Below are 24,383 nucleotides of genomic sequence, written 5' to 3' on the forward strand. Positions count from 1 at the left end.
GGAAGGAAGTTTGGGTAAAGGGTAGATAAGAGTTGGAAAACTAAGAAGCCAGGACTTGGGTTTGAAGATAAATTACATGTCTTGAAACGTTCTATCATGAGCTGTGCACCCGGCACAATTGAGAGAAAGACAATGGGACGCACCATGTACATTATCCACAAAACACACCACCTGGTCAGGTAGAGTGAATCTCGTTCTAGCGTCAAGACAAAAAGAAGCTTACTCATTGAAAGGGACATTGTGGCAATGGAAGGGAAATGCTCTTGATGACATCACTGGACTGGTTTTTAATGAATGAATGAATGAAAACTGCTTTTTAGTGAATTCTTCAATGTAGACAGATATTGTAACATAACCCAAAGGACAATTTGGTGGTAGCAGTTCTTTAGGGAAAATGCCCTAAAAGGAAACTTTCTCTTTCACTACAGCCAGAACAGTTCTGACAACAAATGCGTGTGGGGTTTTCCCACACCAGTCAGTCCTCCAAGCCTCCAGACACCAACTGCGTGTCCTACAACCAACTTCAGTTCTGACACTATCTACCTGGTGTTAGCACAGACCCCACAGGTGAAAGACTCAATCCCGCAAGACTGTCCCCAATTCAGATGCCAACTGCAAGTAGCGGGTCCCCAGATTACGCACCTTCTGTCCAACTTGACTACAGATTAGGGGTCCATGAACCCCTTCTCGGGTTCAATTAATTTGGTATAACACCTCACCGAACTCAGAGAAACACATTGCTTACATGTACTTGTTTCTTATGAAGGATGTGATGGAGGATACAGATGGGCAGCCATATGAAGAGGTGCATAGATAGGCTGAGGTCTGGGGAAGGGGCTCAGAGCTGCCAGGCCCTCCCCAGGCCCTCCCCCCTCCCTGGATCTCCAGGTGTTCATCAAACCAGAAGCTCTCTGAACCCTGTTCGTTAGAGACTTTTATGGTGTCTCCATTCTGCAGGCATGATTGACTACTAATTCAATCCCCATCCCGTCTTCCCTCCCCAGACGGTGGGGCAGACAGTTCTAATCTGATTTGGTTTTCCTGGTGACCCACCCAGAGTCCCCAGGTTAGAACAAAAGACGCTCCTATCACCTAGGAAATCCTCAGGGATTTAGGAGCTCTGTCAGGAACCTGGGAACCTGAGAACAAATATTGGAACAAAAGATGCTCCTAGTACACCTATCACTCAGGAAATTACAAGGGTTTTAGGAAACCTGTGTCAGGAACTGGGGGCAGAGACAGAATATCTATTTCTTGCTATGTCAAAGACGCACAGTGGTACAACCAGGAAAAATGATCTGATGATGGCTTAATCATAGCTGTTAGTTTACTCATCTTCCCAAAATTTTGTTATGGTCTCAGAGAAGATAGATCTCTCAGGAAAATCACATAGACGAAAGCAACGAGCAATTGGTGGAAATAGACAAGTAAAAAAGGTGGGGAAAGAAATGCTTATCTGGGGAATTCCCTGGCGGTCCAGGGGTTAGGACTTAGCACTTTCACTGCCGGGCCCGGGTTCGCTCCCTGGTCAGGGAACTAAGATCTCGTGTGCCATGCAGCGCTGCCCCCCAGAAAAATGCTCATGTGCTTCCATGTTTGACTTTATTCATCTCCATCCCTGCAAAGCCTGGCACCAAACTGGACTTCAGGCTTAAGAAACAAATGCACCCAACCTGGATTTGAGAAATAAAGGGAAAGAGGAAGTTGAGAAGAGGCAGAAAAATGATAAAATATCAGGATGGAGTTATAATAGATGCCGCTGGAAATGATGCAGCAAGATTTTAAAATACGAGAGAAAGAGAGAAAGAGAAAGACAGGGAGGGAGCATCTATACCTTTAAGAACTCCTGCCGGGGCCCCAGAGCTCTGAGAAAGCAAAGGGCATGATCTTTTGCTCCCAGACCTTGGTCCATCAGCATCAAAGTCAGACCTGATATGGGTCCCACTCCAGCATCTCAAATCTACATTTTGAACTAAGTGCGTTTCTGCTTGACAACACCTGCTACCGTGGCAACTGCCCCTTTCACCCAGAGTGGGCTGACCCCGCAAAGCGCCCCAGATAATTCTTAACTGAAACTCTGGGGTTTTGTTTTGTTTTGTTTTGTTTTTAGAAGTCGTACCTAAAGAATGCCTAAAATGTTCTCTCCTGATAGACAGGTTTTCTTCCCCTAAGTGAACTTACAGTTGCAAAGGGAAAGCAAGCTAGATTTGGTGGCATCAATTCTGGTTTTTATATTTTAAGTTTCACCAAATATCTCAACAGTCTTAATGCATTCAAAATATTTGAAGTATAAAAATTATACATTTAAAGAGGTTTAGAGCTGAGCAACAAATGGGTAACATATTACTTAAAATGTATATCATCAAAGGTCAGTTTTCCTAATGCAAAAAAGAATCATAAATAGAACATAAATGAGGAAACATAAATAGAACAACAGGGAAAAGTAGGCAAATATTATGAGCGGACAATTTCTATAGAAAAAGGTATAAAGAAGACGGGTTTATCTTAAATAGTATTAAATAGCAAATAAGATTTTATCTTAAGTGTTTTGTTTCTATTTAAAACATACACATCTGTTAGCCAATCTCTTGATATGATGAGCGTTTCAGGTTTTCTTTATTAATTAACTATACCTGTGATGCATTACCTTTTATTTCCAATTTCAGTTTCTTGAAAGTAAAATTTAAAAACCTTCTAAGTGCAGAATCCTTCTGGAGTTTTCCTTTTTTCCCCTCACAGCATTTTAAAAAAGTTTTATAGAGATACAACTTTCATACAAAAAATTTCACCCATTCAAATTGTATAACTCAATTTTTAGTATGTTTACAGAGTTGTGCAGCCATCAGCTTAATCTAATTCTAGATGAAAAAGAATCCTTATACCCACTTGCAGTCATTCCCCCCCCGGATGCCCATCACAAACTTGTCTCCTCTCCCGCCAACTCATATCCAGTCCCAGGCAACCATTACTGTCTGTCTCTGTAGACATTTCATGTAAATGGAGTCATACAACATGTACTCTTTTGTGACTGGCTTCTTGCGCTCAGCATAAGATGTTTATAAGATCCCTCTATGTTGTGACATGAATCAGTACCTCATTCCTTCTATGGCTGAATGATATTGCATTGTAAGAATACATCCCATTTTGTTTATCCGTTCATCCGTGATGGACACTTGGGTGATTTCCCCCTTTTGCCTATTATAAATAATGCTGCTATGAACATTTGTATCCAAGTTTTTGGTGGGCATATGTTTTCACTTCTCTTGACTATATACCCAGGATTGGAATTGCTGGGTCAAGTGGTAACTTAACATCAGGCCTTTTGAGGAACTGCCAGACTGTTTTCCATGGTGGTTCCACCATTTTACACTCCTACCAGCAATGTATGAGGGTTCCAGTTTCTCTCCATCCCTACCAATAGTTGTTATTATCTGACCTTTTTATTATAGCAGTTTTAGTGGGTGTGAAGTGACAACTTGTTGTGACTTTGAGTTAATATTACTTTTGTAGAAAAACAAGAGTCAAACTCATATTTTAAAAGGTATTTTTAAAAAGTCTGCTTGTGGCATTTTTAGCAGGGAAGAAATAATGTGTTGTATGTGCGCCTCAGCCATAAATTTGCAGTGGGTCCACAACTCCAGAACATCCAGGTTTGATTCTCCTTGATTGCCGAGACAGATGACAGTTTCCTGACAACCGTTCAGGTTTTCGTTCCTTTCTGGGCATTTATAACCTTGGGCTCAGAGAAGAGAACCCTGGCAAAAGTCAAGAGATCTGTGTGTTCCCAGCTCAGTGGCTAAACTGAATGCATAATCTTAGGAGCAAATTCAAGTCCCTCTTTTTACCTACAGACATGTTCTATGTCCATTACTTTTAGACCATTAAGTGTTGGGCTATTTTTTTTTTCTACAAAATATTCCATAGGAACCCTAAAATATATACTCTGCTCTCCTGGTTCTCTTAAACAGATGTTACGTAAAGGAATTTTACATTGCCCAAAGATAATAGGATTTTCATGCATTTAACTGCTTTTATTTTCCGATACTTTGCTTATTTACAGAGCTTCTCTATGTAGATGTTCCTAATGTATAAAAGAGCTATCAACAGTTAACAGTTCCTACACTTCATTAAGAAGGTATTTAATACCAACAAAATACTGTACTGGTCAAGAGGTCTTCACTGGGGTACGGAGGCAGTGTTAGCTGAGCAGGTGAAATAGCTGTGGTTGTAGCCTGGAACGTTGACTAGTGGCATGAATAGGAGTATGAAACCCAGGCTCTTTACCCTTCCTTCCTCCACCTGTGAAATGGGTATGTAGTAGAACACACTCATTAGTGTTCAGAGACAGGTGCTAGGAGAGAAGAGAAACCCCAACCCACAGATGCTTTGGTCCATAGGAGTCTATTTCCTAAAATAGAAACCGCTAGGGCCCATCTAATGTAGAGGATCTGGTTCAGAATCATCTCGTTCCTGAGAAGTTCATGATGTCAGTGGCTCAAGGAAAATAACCCCGTTCAGTTGAGCAAGGCCAGGGACAGAGATTAACTTACACAATTTCCTCGACTCTTGGTCTACACAGGCAAGGGAAAACGCTGTCAAAGATAAAGGTCTTCTAATTAAATTTGGAAGGGCGTTTACGTGTACACTTGGGATTTCTCTGACATCTCTCACTGTTGTGGCCTCTCCCGTTGCGGAGCACAGGCTCCGGACGCGCAGGCTCAGTGGCCATGGCTCACGGGCCCAGCTGCTCTGCGGCATGTGGAATCTTCCCAGACCGGGGCACGAACCCGTGTCCCCTGCATCGGCAGGTGGACTCTCAACCACTGCGCCACCAGGGAAGCCCCCTGTGAAATTTTTAAAATAAATATTGACAGATCTCATTTTTTTCAAAAGATATCTTCCTGGAAATTCATGGGTAAATCAAATTATATAGGATGAATGATGTCTTCAGTGCAATAAGAAAGCTCACATTTTTAAGAACTTGAGTAATGGATTAATCTGTGGGTCAAGAATAGTTTGTGATGAGAAAATCACTCTCTTTTCCTGTGCACTGTGATGGTTAGTTTTATGTGTCAACTTGACTGGGCCACAGGGTATCCAGATCTTTGCTCAAACATTATTCTGGATGTTTCTGTGAGGGTGTTTTTGTTTTTGTTTTTTTTTTTGGATGAGTTTAACATTTGAATCAGTAGACTGGGTAAAGCAGATTGCCCTCTTTTTTTTGGATGAGTTTAACATTTGAATCAGTAGACTGGGTAAAGCAGATTGCCCTCTTTTTTTTGGATGAGTTTAACATTTGAATCAGTAGACTGGGTAAAGCAGATTGCCCTCTTTTTTTTGGATGAGTTTAACATTTGAATCAGTAGACTGGGTAAAGCAGATTGCCCTCTTTTTTTTGGATGAGTTTAACATTTGAATCAGTAGACTGGGTAAAGCAGATTGCCCTCTTAGACGTGGGTGGGCCTCATCCAATCAGTTGAAGACATGAATAGAACAGAAAGGCTGAGTAAGGGGGAGCTCCTACCCGACTGCTTTGAGCTGAGACATCAGTGTTTTTTTCCTGCCTTCAGACTCAAACTGAAACATTAACTTTTCTTGGGTCTTGAGTCTGTTGACTTCTGGACTGGAACTAATGCCCCTGGTTCTCCTGGGTCTCCAGCTTACCTGCTGTAGATTTGGGGACTTAAGAGCCTTCAGATTCATGTGAGCCAATCGCTTATAGTAAATTTATACTATATATACATATATATACACACACACACCACATACATGTATATTCTGTTTCTCTGGAAAACCCCAATAAAGCTACCTTGACTTTCAGTTTTATGAGTTGGGAGTTTCACATGTTGAGTCTCCTTACAGCGGAATTCACCTCGGCAAAGTTAAGCTTTTAGTAGTAAGTCACAAGAAATGAACACTGACAAAACGACAGGATGCATCTGTTCTTCTGTTGTAAATATCACCTGTTGTCAAATGTGAAACTGAACATTGTGCCAAAAGTCTCAACTTAAATCAAAGCTGCTTTGATCAACGCAGTTGCTAATGCCAACAATACGTAAATTAAGGATGGAGCAGAAGGATGGACGAAACAACAACTCCGTTATAGCAGGTTTGGAGAGAGCCTGTCAGAGTTAAATAACGTCCACGAGCCCACACTGAGCAAAGGTAGCTGGTGTGTAGGTGCCGCAAAGCATGGCAGATCCCACCTGCTCAAACCTCACAGAAATACTACAGGGAAAACCATGAGATGAGCATGCCTTCTTGTAGATTAGAAAGAAAACTGGAAATTCAACTGCAAAAACTGGAGATGAGTCAACACTTAGTTGATAAATATAGGACCACATTTGCATCCCATGTTCATAAATGCAGCACAGGAAAAAAAAAACATTCTGAGGATGGGGGTGAGGAGAGGGGTTCTGATGTCTGTGCTATCTTCAAATATTTCCTAATTTAATTTTCTTATAAAATTTAATATCCCAAAATAATATGGCAGTTGAGCCTCCTCCTTTTTTAAGCATTTCCCCCCTCTACTCTTGGCTTCTTTCTTCCTCCTGGATTCCTCTTTATCTATCCTCATTCTTTGTCTCTCCAGCATTCCCTAGGTCAATGACTAAAAGCAGATGAGCTGCAAAGACTGAATAGTCATTATTTAATATTCAGAGTTGCTTTGCTGTTCTATTCCCTCTTTATGCCTGCTTTAGCCCTATTTTTTCTACAGGCATTTCTTTCTTTCTTTTTTTTTTTTTTTTGCGGTACACAGGCCTCTCACTGTTGCGGCCTCTCCCGTTGTGGAGCACAGGCTCCGGACGCGCAGGCTCAGCGGCCATGGCTCACGGGCCCAGCCGCTCCGCGACACGTGGGATCTTCCCGGACCGGGGCACGAACCCGCGTCCCCTGCATTGGCAGGCGGACTCCCAACCACTGCGCCACCAGGGAAGCCCAGGCATTTCTTCCAGAGGCCACAGGCAGGAGTAAGGTAGCACAGGTGAGCCAGACAAATAGTTTTGGCTGATAGCTCTCGGGTGAGTGTTGGGAAAAACATTCAGACTACTATCAGAATTATTCATTTATTAACTTAAGTTTAAACCATATTATTCTGCTTTGTATTCCTAGAGATAATTTCAAGGAAGCTATAAAAATGGCAGGTTAAAACAGTCTTGTCCAGTACCTTGGAATAAATTTAACCAAGGAGGTGAAAGACTTGTACACTGACACTGAAAACTGTAAGACATTAATGAAAGAAATTGATGAAGAATAAATCAATGGAAAGATATTCCATGTGCATGGTTTACGAGAATTAATATTGTTAAAATGTCCATACTTCCCAAGGCAGTTTACAGATTCAATGCAATCCCTACCAATATTCCAATGGCATTTTTCACAGAAATAGAGCAATCCTAAAATTTGTATGGGATCAAAAAAGGCCCCAGATAGCCAAAGCAATCTTAGAAGAACAAAGCTGGAGGCATCATAACCCCTGATTTTATTACAAAGCTCTGGTCAACAAAACAGTATCGGTACTGGCGTAAAAACAGACATAGATCAGTGAAACAGAATAGACAGCCCGGTCTCTTCAGTAAGTTTTGTTGGGAAGACTGGATGACTGCATGCAAAAGAATGAAACTGGACCACTATTTTACACCATACACAAAAATTAACTCACAGTGGATTAAGGACATGAATGTAAGACCTGAAACAATAGAAGAAAACATAAATGACATTTGTTTTGCAGTAGTTTTTTTGGATTTGACACCAAAGGCAAAGGCAACAGAAGTAAAAGTAAACAAGTGGGACTACATCAAAGTAAAAATTTTCTTCACAGCAAAGAGAACAACCAACAAAATGAAAAGACAGGCTACCAAATGGGAGAAAATATTTGCAAATCATACATGTGGTAAAGGACTAATTTCCAAAATACATAAAGAACGCATACAGCTTAATATCAAATAAACAAATAATCTGATTAAAACACGGTGGAGGATCTGAACAGATATTTTTCCAAGGACTGCATTCAGATGGCCAACAGGTACATGACAATGCTCAGCATCACTAATCATCAGGGAATTACAGATCAAAACCACAATGAGACATCACCTCACACCTGTTAGAATGGCTCTTATCAAAAAGGCAAGAAATAACAAATGTTGATGAGGGTGTGGAGAAAAGGGAACCCTTGTGCATTGTTGGTGGGAATGTAAATTGGTGCAGCCACTATGGAAAAGAGTTTGGAGGTTCCTCAAAAAAAATAACAATGGAACGACTATATGATCCATCAATGTCACTTCTGGGTATTTGTCCAAAGAAAATGAAAACACTAACTTCAAAAGACATATGCCCCTCATGTTCATTGCAGCATCATTTACAATAGCCAAGATATGGAAGCAACATAAGTGCCCATTGATGGGTAGATATACACACAGTGGAATATTATTCAGCCATAAAAAAGAATGAAATCTTGCTATTTGTGACAATGTAGATGTACCTTGAGGGCATTATGCTAACTGAAATAAGTCAGACATAGAAAAACAAATACTGTATGCTCTCACGTATATGTGGAATCTAAAAAGCAAAACAAAAACCAAGCTTATAAATACAGAAAATAGATTGATTGCAAGGGTAGGGGTTTTGGGAGAAATGAGTGAACGCCGTCAAAAAGTACAAACTTCCAGTTATGAAATAAATAAGTCATGGAAATGTAATGTATAGCAGTGTAACTATAGTTAATAATACTGTATCGCATATTTGAAAGTTACTAAGAGAGTAGATCTTAAAAGTTCTCATCACAAGAAAAAAATTTTACTTAAATTAGGTATGGTGACGGATTCTAACAAGACCTCTTGTGATGAGCATTTCACAGTGTTTACACATATCAGTTCATTATGTTGTACACCTGAAACTAACATAATTGATACGTCAATTATACCTCGGTAAAATATACTTTTGCTGTGTTTTCTCAGTTTTCCCTCCCTCCTCCAATGTGTGATGGGATGGGAAAAGCCAGGTTGTGAGGGAGAAGTTTTGGTGAGAAAGAGAGGGAAGCAGATTCTAAAGGAGTTAATGCCACTTCAAACAAAGAAGAGAAAGAACCATTTTAATGCTGCTTCAAAGCAGAATTAGATTGGCAATATTTTTGGTCCACATGAGGCTGGGTTTAGTGTAAAAGTCAACAGTACAAGGATGATCTGTGCCCATGTTCATTTCTAGAGAAAGGCTGTCATTAAGAATCCTAACATAGGAAAGTGCTTCTTAAACCTAAAAAAATGAATAGTGTTGGGCTTCCCTAGTAGCGCAGTGGTTGAGAGTCCGCCTGCCGATTCGGGGAACGCGGGTTCGTGCCCCGGTCCGGGAGGATCCCACATGCCGCGGAGCGGCTGGGCCCGTGAGCCATGGCCGCTGAGCCTGCGCGTCCGGAGCCTGTGCTCCGCAACGGGAGAGGCCACAGCAGTGAGAGGCCCGCGTACCGCAAAAAATAAAAAATAAAAAAAAAAGAATAGTGTTGTGCCTGCCACTTTCCAGGCAAATCGTAATCCACATTCCTTTAAAAGCTGCTTTTCCATTAGCTTTGTTTCACCTATTTCTTCCACTTACTTCTTAAGCCAAATCATTAGTTACAAGTATTTTTCACCTGCTGCTTGTGTGTGCTTATATATACCTACCGTATATGTGTGTGTGTATATATATAATGCTTATATATATAATGTTTAATATATGAAGGCATTTGGGATAACTTACATATAATTACTGTTGCAATCGCCCAGAATTTTCTGCTTGAGTGTGGGTTGGAAACTGGCCTCTTATTCATTCTTACATGCGATTTTTTGTGAATGTAAAAAAATGGAAAGGCTTCTCAAACCGCTCCTAGCCTCTCCTTCCCGCCACTGCCCCCCAGGCGAGGACGTACAAACACACACGCGACAGTGAGTTCAAGCCTGATGCGCTGATGTCGGTTGAAACAGCTCCAGTCCGGTTTTGGCGGTGGTCTGGTCCTCGGTGGAGGAAAGCCGCGGCGTGCGGAGCATCCTCTGTGCGCTCTTCCCGGCGGCTTGGGTTGGTCAGCATTTGAATTTGGCCACCTTCTGCGTGCGCGCTCTCGGGAGCGCGCGTCCCTGTGTGGTCCAGGGAGCTAACCCGCGGGTGTGAAAGATTCAACCGTCCACGAGCGCCCCGGGGGTGGTGATCAGGAAACACTGGGCGCGATCACTGGGCAACCCGCCGCTTGGGGTGGAGGTTGGGTGGGGGCTCAGAGCCGGGGTTTGGGCTTCGGGGCCAGGCAGACCCCTTGGTGCGGGGCTGGGCTGTGGGAAGAGCGTGGGATCAGGTCCGAAGAAACAAAGACGCTTTAGGGGCCGCAGCTGGGGCAGAGGTCTGGGGGGAAGGTGGAGCCTGGGAAGCCAGGTGTGCGGGCGCAGAGCGGCCGGGCCAGCCGGTGCCGGGAGTGCTGCTACCCAGCAAGGAACCCCATGCCGTGGACCAGCCGCGGCGGCAGATTCGGATGCAGACCCAGAGTGCAACCATGGAGACGCAACGTGTGTCCCATGGTAACCCTAAACAACATTATTTATGAGCCCTCCGCTTCACCCTGCTCGGCTTCTCCACCCTTGCAGCCGACGGTGCTAGGCGGCGCCCGACTCTGCCCGGCCTCTCCCTCCCCTCCCGGGGGCGCAGACAGGAGATAGTCGCAGCAGATCCAGCGTTCACGCTGGGCGGGAGGCGGCGGCTCTACCCGCGGACATCGCGGCGGTGCCTGTTCGTAAAAACCAAGCGTGCGTGCTCCGCGCACACCCGGCCCGCGGGGAGGGGGCGTGTACCCCAGGAGAGGGTGCTTGGAGGGGCTCCCGGCTCTACACAGACCTTTCGGCGCGCCTAACCTTGATGCAGCCCGAGGCTTCCTGGTTCAGCCGGCTTCGGGCTGAACAGCCGGTGTGTGTACGCGCGCGCGCGCGCGCGCACACACACACACACACACACACACACACACAGATACACACACAAGGGCCCGCGCGCCCTGTCGTCGCCGCCGCCTCGCCGGGGTCCCCGCCCTTAGGGACCAGTGCGGCCCCGGCGGCACCCGGCGCTGCCCGCAGAGCATCCCCCCAGCCGGCCGCGCCGCCCAGTGCCCCCGCGTGCGCCCCGCGCGTCTCCCAGCTGTCGTTGGCGGAGCGCGGCTGGCCGGCCAGCCAGCAGGACACGCAGGCTGTCTAGCTGGCCCCGCGGCTCTCAGCCTCTTCCCCGCGCTCCCGCTCCCGGCGCCCGGTGTTTGTTGAAACAGGATCTCACCCTGCTCTCCGGCTGTGTATTTTTCTATCTCCGCGGCGGCCGAAAAGAGTTGATTGCTATTGTGATCCGCCGGGGAGAGGAGAGGGGCAGGGTGGCGGAGGGGGAAGCCGAAGCGCTGGAAGAATTTTTTTTTTTTCCTGCGAAAGCCAACTCCACCCAGTCCTCGGTCGGTCGGTCCAGTCTCTACTTTAATCATCACCGAGACAATGGATTAAGTTACTCTTCTCTGGGCCAGAAGTCGGGTTCAGACTTGGGGCAAAATGAAGGAAAAGGCGATGATTAAGACGGCTAAAATGCAAGGGAACGTGATGGTGAGTGCTGGTGAGGCGCGCGGGGGCCGGGAGGACCTGCAGGGGGGATCGGGGACGGGGGGCGAGTCCCGCACCCCCGGGAAGGACCGCGACCCCCGTGCGGAGCGCGGCGGTGCCGCCACCATTTCCCACCTGAATCCCCCCTACCCGCAGCGGCGGCCGCCCGGCTGCGAAGGATCAGGCGTTCGCTTGCAAATTACAACTTTGCAGCTCTGGGTCCCTGTGCTTTGGGCAGGTGGCTCGGTGTCTTGGGCCACGGGCGGGGTGCGCGAGGTGGGCAAGGGGAGGCGGACCGGCCCTCGCCGGCTGCGCGTCCGTCCCAGTGCGCGGCAGACCCCCGGGAGACACGCGGAGAGCGAGGTCGCCGAGGCCAGGGGAGGACCGCGGGGCCGGGATGCCCGCACCGGCCTCGGGGCCGCGAGTTCCCGAGCCCGGGACCTGGTAGGGTCCGCAAAGCCTGTGGCTCACTCGGGGCGGACGCCTGTCGCTCTGTTCCGGCGGCTGCCCCCGCGACCGCCGGCCGGCCGGGCGGGGCCCTGCTCCCGGGTATGACAACAACGACTCCCCCGAAAGGCCGACTCTGCCAGCGAGTGTAATAATGGCACATCGCTCCCCGAGGAGGACCGTGCGCCGCCGGGGACCTCGGATCGGTGGGAGGCTAAGGGCGGCGGGCCAGGGGGCATTGCGCCTTGACAACTTTGCTAACTCGAGGACCCCGGCGTCCCGCGTCCCCCGCCGACCCCCGCCCGCTCCCGGGCACCGCGCCGCTTTGGCGCTCCTGCCGTCCTCATCCCGAGCCCGTGCCGGGGGCTGAGGGGGTCGAGGACGAGGAGGTTGCCATCTTGTTCTCTGGAAACTGTGTGTGTGCCTGAGCGTGTTTATTTGGCTGACGCTTTAACCCTTTCCGGGTTGCTGTGGGATGCTTCGGAGGAGGGCCCCTGTTTTCACGCTACTCGCCCGCCGGTACTTTGTTGTGAAGCAGGGGCGGGGAGGTAGGGGTTGGCGTGCGGCTCTGAAGGTACCGCTGGAAATGCAGGGACTCCTTCAGGTCCAGGGTCTGCAGCTGGTTGCGAGGTGGGTTGGGTGCAGGCGATGGGGGGCGGGGAGCAGAGGTGTGTTTGGGAGAACTCAGCCGGTGAGCCATTTCGAGGTCTTGCTTTCAACAAAAAGAGACGGGAAGTGGAAAATGTATTCGAATTGAACCAGTACCCAGCCGACTTAACCACACCCACGGCAAGACACCTGTTGCCTGCCGGAGGAAGGAGTGCCATCCGCTTGGAGCTTGGCTTCTGGCCTGAGGAGCGCGGTAACCGTATTAAAGGGACTATTGTGTAGAACGCCCCCGACCCCCCTCCCCACGCAGACGACAGGATAGTCATTCCAGAGCCTTCCTTCATCAGTCTGGGTTCTCCGAGTGGCTTACCTAATTGTCTGTGGAAATACATCTGTGTCCCTAATTTTCCCACTCCCTTTTTAGCCGTCGGGCTGTTCCGCGTAATTTCATGTATAAACAGGGCAGAAACGCGTATGGAGTAATGTTTTCCAATTAAATTCCCACCCACACCCGTAATTCCTCTCATATATTGTGCCATAATGTGCTAGTAAAACGTACACATTTAGGACTGAGGGGAGAGAGAGGATTCCGATATGTTCTCCTGTTAATAATAACGATGCTTGACTTCTTCACCTAAGTCTATTGTCCAGTAAGTGTTTCTTCTCGTAAGTTAGATGGTACGTTGTGACATAGCAACATCTGTATACGACATCGTCATTAAAAACTTTTAAGATCTTCCCTCCCACTACCCGCCCTCTGCGTTCATTGCAGAAAATAAAGAGTGAGAAGAACACTGATCTCATTTTCACTCAAACGGTGAATCAGGCTGTCACCCTCCTCTGTGTCTGCTTTTTATAAGTGTAATCAGAGCAGGTTGAACTGAGTCTAGATAAGTCTACGGCCACCAGTTAGGTTTTTAGACTCATCTGTTTGTTGGCCTAAGAGAAAAATGAGACACAGACTCACTCAACTTTTCAACGTTGCATCAGTTCTTAAATTGATAATTAATTGCTCTGCGGTTGGGTTTGTACCTTTTCTGAAATGTCACATTCCGGCTAAACGCACGCAGCTTTACCTGAGTGATCATGCTGCACTCAAATCGTTGTTTGGAGACTTACTGAGCCCTAATTTTTCATCAGCTGTTTTGGAAGGCTCTGGCTAATCGCAGCCTCTGTTGGACTCGATGACTGGCAAATTCTTTGCACTCGCCGCCTGACTGGAATTCAGGTGATCCTTTACATTCCCCACGAGAGCGAGGATGACTTCCTCCCATTACTGACGGTTGAGTGGCTGCATATCTGACTGCTGTGAAAAGGGGTGGAACGTGCCGTCTATGCAGTGTTGATGCATCAACAGACACACAGAGACCTGGACACGGACTCCATCTCCATGCAGGGCCCTTGGAGCTCTCTGGACCCACATCTGAGGTTTGATGTGTACAAGGGAGACACTTGGTCCTGCCAGAGTGATGGGAGAGGTGCCGCGTCCCCTTACAGCCAGGAATGGAGATTGCTTTTCATTCCAGTCTCTACTCACTCGCGTTCCCATGTGTGACCATGTGGTCTGGGCCTGTGGTCTCTTGTTCCCGAGAACTGTGACAATAGCGCGTGGCTTGTCTTTGCCCTGCTGTAACCCTTAACTGGAAAATCTATTTTCCTAAAATCTCAGTGAACGTTTTATTCCTCACATGTTGCTTGAGAAGTCTATGACTCCTGGCAGCCGATTCAGAGAAGCCAGACTCCCTGGTAAACGCTCTCATTTTGGCGTAATAAGTGAGTAAGAGAAAGAACACGGTGGAATCGTTCACAACTTCTATTTTCATTCTTGAGAAGAGTCTTTTTCATAAACTTTATTTCTGATATTGTGAGAACTAAGCCACGTTCCATCTGCGATTTAACACACCTAGAAAGTGACCGAGGTTTTTCCAGTCTCTCAGAACAGAAATTGTTTTTTCAAATCACTGTATTTTCATAAAATCTACGTTTGAAAATTCACATGGGGGATGACTTGCATTTGTTTCAACCCCATCTTCCTTTATGACTGTGTTGATATCCTACTTATTAAACTGTTGTTTGAATTAAATGGGCTATTTGAGAGAGGCTTATCCTCTTGCAGTAGGTTCTAGGGTCAGTGGAAAATTTGATTATCCAGAGGATATTACTTCATGCTCAGTTCCCTCACTCTGTCCATCTGAGCGTTTCCCAGATATGGGGTTGCTTCCTGGAGACTGAGTGAAGGTTATTTAAAAAATCAGAGTCCCGGGGGGACTGCCCTATGCCCTAGGTGACAGCATCCCGCTTCCTTGGTGTGTTTTGGTGGCCCTGCAAGCAGATGGTGGGTGAAGGAGGATGGCCAGGCCCTTGGTGACCAGAGTTGTGTCAGAGGAGGTTCAGAAAATGGAAGCTGAGGGTCAGAGGTCTGCAGGCCACAGGGATGCCTGAGAATCTTCGTGGTTGATGGGTGTGGCTTTTAGATGAAAGTTGCAGCCTGGGGATGAGTTTCTCATGCAGGGAAAGCTGATGTTTTTCCTGTGGCCACTGATGGTAGGGCTCTGATCACTGACTGGATATATCTGTGATACCACGAGCCTGGGATCTTCTGCAATCTCACTTCCCCTTCCTGTGTGGGATAGAAACCCCGGAGAGGAACCACCCACAGTGAGAGCTGGCTTTCAGGCCCTCTGGGTACTTTACTGATTCAGTTCTACTAAACAGGATGACCTTCTCGTGTTGATGCCCCACTTATAATAAGCCCGGTGAGCAGAGGAAAGGCTTTGAGGTTTATAGATGAGTTAGTTATAGGAACTTGTGTGGGACACAGACCTCCCCCCCCCGCGCTGTTGACTTTCCTTGGGAACAGGGACACACACTTGTGAAATGACTTTTAGGGGCACATCCTTTAGAAATGCAGTGTTTTTCCTCTATCTGAAGGTAATTGGAAACATGACCCCGCTTCCTTACAGCGATGGGCACCCTGATGACATAAGAGCCATGGTGATAGTTCTAAACGTGAGCTTTTGGGCGTGTATATTGGACGGGATTTGCCTTCTTGAAATGGGTTCCAAAATTACTTCGGAGGTCATGGTTTTCAAGAGTTATCCCTGTGCATCCCAGGGATGTGACATCTACTTAGAGACTTCACTACTTCCTAGTTGTTCATGTCCGTTCATAAAATCATCAACCCCATCACCGGACTCCTCTTGAAATGCTGATTAGTCCCACCTGTGCAGAAAAAAAAAAGCCTGAAGCAGGTATCATTTCACACACCTCTTACAGGATTTCAGGTGCTAAGATTTCCAGGAAGAAGTCCTAACCCAGAAATGGATGGTTAGGTCAGGATCTTTTATAAAGTGTCTTGAGTAGAACTGTAGAGCATAGATAGGGCAGTCCTGCTTTTCCAGAGTCCTGTGCAAGTCTTCACTGGATGGATCGCTGGGTCTTCCTGTTGGGACGTGTAAATACCCTAAGTTGGCCTGTTCCTCTGCCTCGATGATTTCCCTCCCTTCTCTGATCTGTCCTGGTCGCTAATTTGGATTTTGAACTCCCTGAATTATTCCGAAGAGGTGTGGTGTGTTTCCAAAACATTAGCATCTTCGTTCACCCGCAGGAGCTGGGCATGGGGAGCCCCAGGTGGATGCGTGAATGGACAGGTGTTCATTTCTGAGCTCAGGATGACGGCTTTTATGAGCAGGTCCATGGTTCTAGTTGTGCTTTTCTTTCTTTTAAAAACTTCTTCAAGCTCTAATGTGTCCGATAAGAGGAGAGAGAATTCCACACATAGTGTATTTTCCGCTTAAAACTACAATGAGGGCTTCCCTGGTGGCGCAGTGGTTGGGGGTCCGCCTGCCGATGCAGGGGACATGGGTTCGTGCCCCGGTCCGGGAGGATCCCACATGCCGCGGAGCGGCTGGACCCGTGAGCCATGGCCGCTGAGCCTGTGCGTCCGGAGCCTGTGCTCCGCAACGGGAGAGGCCACGACAGTGGGAGGCCCGCGTACCGCAAAAACAAAAAACAAACAAAACCAAAAAAAACTACAATGAAATTGAAGCTCGTGCTCAACTTTAGTGGTCGCCACGTGTGGTTTTTTTCTAGCACCACTAGGCAGTTGTCTCGCACCAGCTGGGTGTCCTATAATTCAGCTCAGTCCCAACCCCATCCATCTGCAGAGAGCGTCCGATCCCACAGGTAAAGGACTCAGTCACAAGGCTGCTTCCACTTCAGACGACACCTCGAGTCTAGCTGCTTCTGAAAGATCGGCTAGAGATCGGAGGTTCCCAGGACCCCTCCTTGGGTTCCATTAATTTGCTAGCATGGCTCACAGAACTCAGGAAACCAGTTTACTTATTGGATAACTGGTTTATGACAAAGGATGTTAAAATATAAACGAGCCGTATGAAGAGCTGCACAGGGCCCGGTCTGGAAGGGTCACAGATACAGGAGCTTCTGTCCCTGGGGAGTTTGGGGTGCCGCCAGCCCTGGCGTGTCCTGCTTCACCAACCCGGAAGCCCTCCACACACCCCATCCTTTGGGGTTTTTACGGGGGCTCCGTTACATAGGCAGCCTTGATTAAATCGTCAGCCGCCAACCACTGATTCAATCTCTAGCTTCTGTCTTCTCCCCGGAGATCAGAGGGTGGGAATGAGAGTTCCAACCCTCTAATCGTGGTTGGTTCTCCTGGAAACCAGCCCCGTCCTTAGGGGATTCCCTAAGGTCATCTCCTTAACAGGGAACTCAGATGTCATTTAAAGGGGCGTGTTATGAATAACAAGATACTCATCTCACTTTAAGGCTCTGAAGTGATTTCAGGACAAAAGACCAAATATTATGACAGAAGACGCCCTGTGGCTCTTACAGCTCTGGACATCCCAAGGCTTTGGGAGCCGTGAACCGTGGCTTCAGACCAAACTGTGTATTTGTTATAAATCACGACATCACAGTTCAATAACTACCATCTCAGTACCATTTTTATTTCGGGAGGTAAATAACTTAATCCCAGGTCATTGTTGTCTTTTCCTTTCATTCCTTTAAAATAAGTTCAATGAGGGGGAGACTTCTGTGACCTCCTTTGGTTTCTTGGAGCGGGTTCTATTGGATTAACATGACCCACAGCTTAGAACTCAAGAAAGAGCATGTCCCAGGCCTCATAGGACACATGCACACACTGAGCTGAGAGGTCGGAGCTGGACAGAACCGGTCAGAATTCCCCTTTATCCCTGTCGCTCCTGGGAGGATAGGGAAAGTGTTCCCACTCCGTGTGATGCAACCACTTCCCAGAGGTCAGTGCTTGTGCCACTGTTGAGCAGAGTGCAGACTGGTTGGGTGGGAGCTCTGTGGGCACAGTCGCCTTGGTAGCTTGACTTTCTTAGCTATGAAGGGAAAGTAACCACGCTGTAATAACCACGGTGCCAAGGGTGTTCTGGTTTCCAGGCTGGTGTTACTCGTCGGTGACAATAAAAAGGAATTGCTGGCCAGAGGCCAGCCACAAGACCTGGTTGTCAATGTACCAGCTGTGATTGGGTCTCAAGCATGGGGAGAAACTAGGGCCAGTTGCTTTTCTTCATGATAATGGTGTTTGAAAAATAAGATTTTCCTCTTTATTTCACATCCCCTATTAGGCAACATAGAGTTTTACTTCAAATAATTCTCTTTTTCTGATTTTGGGTTGTTTGGTTTTTTTGTTGTTGTTGTTGAGTTGCATGAGCTGTTTGTATATTTTGGAAATGAAGCCCTGGTCAGTTGCATCGTTTGCAAATATTGTCTCCCGTTCTGTGGGTTGTCTTTTCTCCTTTTGTGATTTTGGTGGCATATAAACAACATGGAGTGAAACCTCTACTAATGGGAACCCAGCTGAACTTGAGCCAGCTAGACTAACCGTCGCCTACGATTCTAGCACTTGAGGCTGAAATGCAACTTCTAGGGTCTGTTCTTGACTCTATATACATTAGGTCATTTTTCTATACCTTCTAATTCTACACTTTTGGAAAATGAGAGTTAATGCTCTTCAAGCCAAAATTCTCTCCTTCTTACAAAAGGATTCAATTGTGGACTAGAATCTCTATGCTCAGGAAAAAAAAGAATTAACACATTTTTATAAAAACTATAATTATTTATGACAGAAGACCAAGGATTTTCTGGTTGAATTTGAGTTTCCCAGAAATTTCTGTGTATCTGACCAAATCAAATCCTGATACACTTTCCATAATGGGATTTTTTTTGGTCTTCTCCCTATGACTTGGTAAATTGTGTGTATATTTTTTAAGATTCCCCACTCTTTTTTTTTTTAACATATTTATCGGAATATAATTGCTTTACGATGTTGTGTTAGTTTCTGCTTTATAACAAAGTGAATCAGTTATACATACACATATGTTCCCATATCTCTTCCCTCTTGCGTCTCCCTCCCTCCCACCCTCTTATCCCACCGCTCTAGGTGGTCACAAAGCACGAGCCGATCTCCCTGTGCTATGCAGCTGCTTCCCACTAGCAATCTGTTTTACGTTTGGTAGTGTATGTATGTCCATGCCACTCTCTCGCTTCGTCCCAGCTTACCTTTCCCCCTCCCCGTGTCCTCAAGTCCATTCTCTACGTCTGCGTCTTTATTCCTGTCCTGCCCATAGGTTCTTCAGAACCATATATATTTTTTTAGATTCCATATATATGTGTTAGCATACGGTATTTGTTTTCCTCTTTCTGACTTACTTCACTCTGTATGATAACTTAGTTTGCATAGCACCTTTAGAGATTATAAAGCAACGTTGCACACACTCTTTTATGATATTAGAGCAACCCATTGTGTGGACAGGCCAAATATCATTTCTTTTGTATAGTTGAAATTGCTGAGATTGGGAGAGATTATTCAGCTGCTCCCCACTCCCGGTCCAGGGTCTTTTTTGCCCATCACATATTCTTTCAAAAATTATCTTCTTTCCTACCACAACTGGAAGGAAATATAGAGCCTGAATGTTGGAAGGGATATAGAAACCATCTAGAACAAGATCTCTTCTAATGCTCTGTCCCTGTAGGATTTCTAGCCTTTTCTGGAACTCACTCAGGGACTCAGAGCTCCGGCCCTTGTTGACAAGTTCTACTTGCTAGAACAGTCTGTTCACATGAAACCTACCTTCAGGGAATTTCCCATAGTCCCAGCTCAAAGCCTTTGAACTATGGAAAGTTAGTCTAATCCCTGCTTTAAGCTACAATCTGACCTTCAGCTGATGTGTCTCCTTTGTGGTCTCTTTTCCAGGAAAAACATGTCCTTCCATTTATTTACATTTGATCGGAGTGACTATGAATTTAACCATTAGAGATTCCTTATTTGCATCCATCCATTGCTGTCTTTTTCCATTTCTTAGCTTCCCCAGGTCTCTCCCTATTTTATTGTTGTTGTTGATTTTTCACCTGTTTAAAACTAGGTTACAAAGCTATGATTAAATGCAGGTGTGCACAGCAAAGGTGGTCTTTTCAAAATGGAGCCGCAACTTTTGTGAAAATCTCCAGAGAGGAGAAGGCTAAGACTTCTGGGCAGAAAGTTGTGACATTCACAACTGGTTTGGGTTTGCTTACAGAAAAGAGAGAAGCAATCCCTGCAAAACTTTACAACAGTGATGAGGCTTTTGCAAAGCAAGAATTATTTCAGTCCAGCTGATAGAAGGTGATACCTCCTCAGAGCTCTTGCTTGCCGTTTGCTGTATAAGAAGCAGTTCAGTATCACCTGGAAACAAGAAACTCCAACAACTTAGAATTCACCTTTCTGTGCCCTTGAGAAACATATTAGACCCTGACCAGGGGTCATCTGCCCTAGGACCTTCTAGTAAGAGAGGGAAAAGCATAACCAGGGGAAGGCAAATTAAAATCGCAGTGACAAAACACCCAATGAAAAGTCAAATATTTATTAAAGATTTATAACACTTAATTTTTATAACACTTAATTTTGGCAAAGATGTGGAACACTGGGGGGGGGGAGGGGCACATCTGAAACTTCGCTAACGATTTCACATTAGCTGCACGTGGATGATCTCCATGCCCCGTGACTCCCTGTCTCACTCCCAGGCATGTACCTGCAAGAAATCCTTGCAGGTGTGTACTCCGGGACAGGTACAAGAATGCTGATGGCAGGAATGTTTGTACTAGCCTCAAACTGGAAGCCGGTCAAATCGCTATCAGCAGTAGGATGCAGGACTCCATCAGTGTATTGATACAGCAGGGTACCAGACAGAGGCAAAAACGGGGACACAGGCTCGAAAACACAGGGACTTTCCCAAACATGCCACTGAGCAAAAGAAGCCGGGCCTGAAAGAATACATGCTGTATGGCTTTGTTTATATAAAGTTCGAAACAGGTAAAGCTAAGATGTCCTGTTAGGGGATGCTGACGTGGAATCCCTGATGGATGGGATATTTTTAGAAAAATTAAGGGAATCCTGACTGTACAAATCAAAGAGCCGTTACCTCTGGTTGGTGGGAGAGGAGGTTATGGCAGGCAGGCATTCGGGGGACTTTAAAAGTGTGGGGAGGATTCTCATGCTTGACCGTGGTTTACACAGGCTGCTTCGTAATAATTCCTTCTAGGTCTGTACATTGATATTGGACGCACTTTTCTGTACCTGTGTTGCATTTCACAAGGCGTAGAGACAGACTGTCAAATGTCTTTTGCATCTACTGGGTGAATGGATGGTCCACATATGGCGGACATAGACCCCCTTTTTCTTGTAGAAGAAAACCAACCATAGCCCTTAGAAGTCAAGGGGCCGTTGATGTTGAGTATCCCTTCATCTGTGAGGCGTGGTAAGTCCCTTGTGCAAAGGTAAGTATCAGGGCTGCCCTGTGGGAGCCGCCAGGGAATGACAGAAGCCAGCAGTGTGGCCAGAGACAGGGATGGTCTCCAGACACAGGGCAGGTCGGGAACCATGAGAGAAAGGAAACGCCAAGGCAACAGCTGCAGGATAAGAAGCCAGGGGCACCAGCAAATAGAACAGATCTATCAGGAGAGTTGAGACAGGCTGGAAAAACTAACAGAGCCCTTGGGGAACCACTGACCCTGGGGAGGAACTGTCCTCAGTTGTGGACATCAGAGGCCTTCGAAAGAGAGCAGTGTCGACGGGCAAACAGCGGCCAAGAGAAAATGAAGCCATATCCGGCCTCTGTACCCTGACACTGAATTAAATCTCGGAGACAAGAGTTGTGGGTGAAGTAGAAAAGAACAGCTTTATTGCTTTGCCAGGCAAAGGGGGCCACAGCGGACTAATGCCCTCCAAACTGCGTGTCCCGCCCTGGAGGGGGTCCTGAGCAGTTTTATAGGAATGGTTCAAAGAGGGCGGTCAGCTTGCAGACATGCTTCTGATTGGTTGGTGGTGAGGTCATCGGGAGTCAGCCTCATCAACCTTCTGGTTCCAACCGGTCTGGGGTCTGTGTGCTTGTGGGCAGCAGAGAGTTAACTTCTCCTGCCCGGTGGTGGCTTCAGAATCTGCAAAACTGCTCAAAGATACTGTTCTGTGTATCCCTTGAGGGGAACCAGGACCCCGCCCCAAGGCTGCACTATTGTCTCCTGACTGCTCTGCCCTTGTCTCTGCATCCCGTCCCTTCCCTGATTAGCAACAACCTGGCCTTTGGAACTCAGGGAAGGTCAGGGAGGCTGAAGGAAGCCTATTTCCTGTCATCAAGAAACAGGGGGGGCTTCCCTGGTGGCACAGTGGTTAAGAATCCGCCTGCCAGTGCAGGGGACACGGGTTCTAGCCCTGGTCCAGGAAGATCCCACATGCCGCGGAGCAACTAAGCCCGTGAGCCATGGCCGCTGAGCCTGTGCTCTAGAGCCCACGAGCCACAACTACTGAAGCCCGCATTCCTAGAGCCTGTGCTCTGCAACAAGAGAAGCCACTGCAATGAGAAGCCCGCGCACCACAACAAAGAGTGGCCCCCCCCACAGGGTCCTAATCATTTCAAAAACACAAGTGATGAAAACCACCCTTCTTTCTACTAGAATCCAAGGTCTTGCCTGACTTATATGCCATCTAAGTGCAACTCGCTCCTGAAGGTCTGACCAGATCATGGGCTTTGCTGATGTGTATGTACGTTTTACTCAGGTAACCTCACTCGGGTGAAGTGGGTTTTGCATCCTGAATAGTGTGGGCTTTATGGAATCTTGCTGCTGATCATTACTAGAGAAGAAGGGAGGTAGAAACAAGGCACTGGGCTTCCATTAATGCTCAGAATTAACAGCCGCACAGAAGTCCAGAGGTGAATAGGAAGAAATGTCCTCTTCTGCTGCCGCCGCCGCTGCTCTGTCTGATTCCCCTGAACCAAGTTTATATCCTCCCTCGAGACTGTGATGTGCCGTCTCTGTTTTTCCCATGGCAATCGCATGCCCAGCTTGAGGCCGTTGAGCCCTGCTCCTAGGACAGGACTGTTCCCCCAACCTTAGCAGCCCACCGTGATCTCAGCCTAAAAGAATCCCTTGACGCTAAGGACAGTCGGGTGTTGGCTGACCAGCAATGAGATGGGGTTTCTCTCTTATCCCCCTTTTGTTTGTTGATTTGCTTGTTTTTGTTTTCTCCTGAATTATGTTTTTCTCTGAAAATATAAGCTTGGGTTAATAAGCCTACTGAAGAGGGAATGTCCAAACAGTTACTGGTTTCTGGAAGGAAGAGGAGACTGAACTGGTCTAGGGGGCAAGTCCATTGTTTTTGTAGACGCCCTTGAAAAACTGATCCGCTGTGAATGAAAAATGTTGCTGCCGTATCAGCAAGCAAGGGATACTTCGGCCATCAGCCCATCAAGCCGTCAGCCATTCCCAGGGGTGAGCCCTGAGGGAACTCAAGATGGAGACAAACTGGCTGCCCACTGCCCAGCCCTGAGCCACTGCAGGCCCCACCCCTACCCATGTGCACCCTGGGGGGACTCAGGATGGGAAAGCACAGGATACTGGCCCCAGAGAGCTGAGGTGCTTCTCAAAGGCATGATTTCCCTGAACTCAGACTCATGCATCTTCCCATACTTAGAAAAGCGCTAAATTCATTAACTTGAGATGTCTGGTTTTCTTTAATTAATGGTTTTGATGTTCCAACTCCCTGGTCTTTGTTGCAAAAACCTCTAAGTACCCTGGCTCCTTGCCTACCTCTCTGGAGCAGTCTCTCAGAGCTGACAGGCTGCCTCGTGGACTTGAAGTCCTCAGAAAGTCTGCCAAATAAGACATAATTCTCAACGTTTAGATTGTGCATTATTTTTCCAGGCCACACCGCTTTGGATTTTGACTCTTAAGTTCTCCAGGAACCTTGCAAGTAGCTGCTTTGCAAAACCAAGTTTAACCTAATTTGATCTCTCAACTGCTGCTCTGCTCCTGTGTTATTCTCAAAGTGCTGGAGCAGTAATTAAAATGGAGGGTGTTGAAATCAACAGCGCACACTGATTTTGCTTGAGGTGTGTGAGTGTGTGCACAGGCAGGCACACGTGTGCTCACTTGCATACAAATACTTAGGAAGCTGAACTTTGCATCCTTCGCACTGTGATACTTTAAGACTGTCCATTATAATCTGAAAAGCATGCAGGAATTAACCTGGTGTAGACTCCCAGTTTGGTTTCTCAGGATGAATCAGTCATCACTACTGTCGACTTGAGGAAAAACAAAAAAACATAAGAGCTGGGAGGTTAAGTTTTGTTCAGAGACTTGCTGAGGACTGCGGCCGGGAGACAGAGTCTCAGTAGCTCCGAGGAAACTGCTCTGAAGAGGAGGGGAAGAAGGAAGTTTATG

The 24,383-nt window shown here is 46.7% G+C and overlaps 1 protein-coding gene across 2 annotated transcripts in view; it reads left to right on the forward strand.

Annotated features, from left to right (window-relative positions):
• Positions 1 to 24,383, forward strand: part of DPP6 (dipeptidyl peptidase like 6) — a gene marked incomplete at both ends in the record, with an annotated part of 1,037,088 nt that overhangs the window by 82,200 nt on the left and 930,505 nt on the right. The window contains one exon of one of the 2 annotated variants that reach the window (XM_082846710.1): positions 11,050 to 11,588. The exons of the other annotated variant lie outside the window; for it this stretch is intronic. Within the exon in view, the coding sequence (XP_082702836.1) occupies positions 11,538 to 11,588 (51 nt within the window). Of the gene's footprint in view, positions 1 to 11,049; positions 11,589 to 24,383 lie in introns of those variants that run through there. 2 annotated transcript variants of the gene reach the window in all.

Source organism: Leucopleurus acutus, assembly GCF_964270905.1.
Source record: "Leucopleurus acutus genome assembly, chromosome: 9".
Classification (NCBI taxonomy): domain Eukaryota; kingdom Metazoa; phylum Chordata; class Mammalia; order Artiodactyla; family Delphinidae; genus Leucopleurus; species Leucopleurus acutus.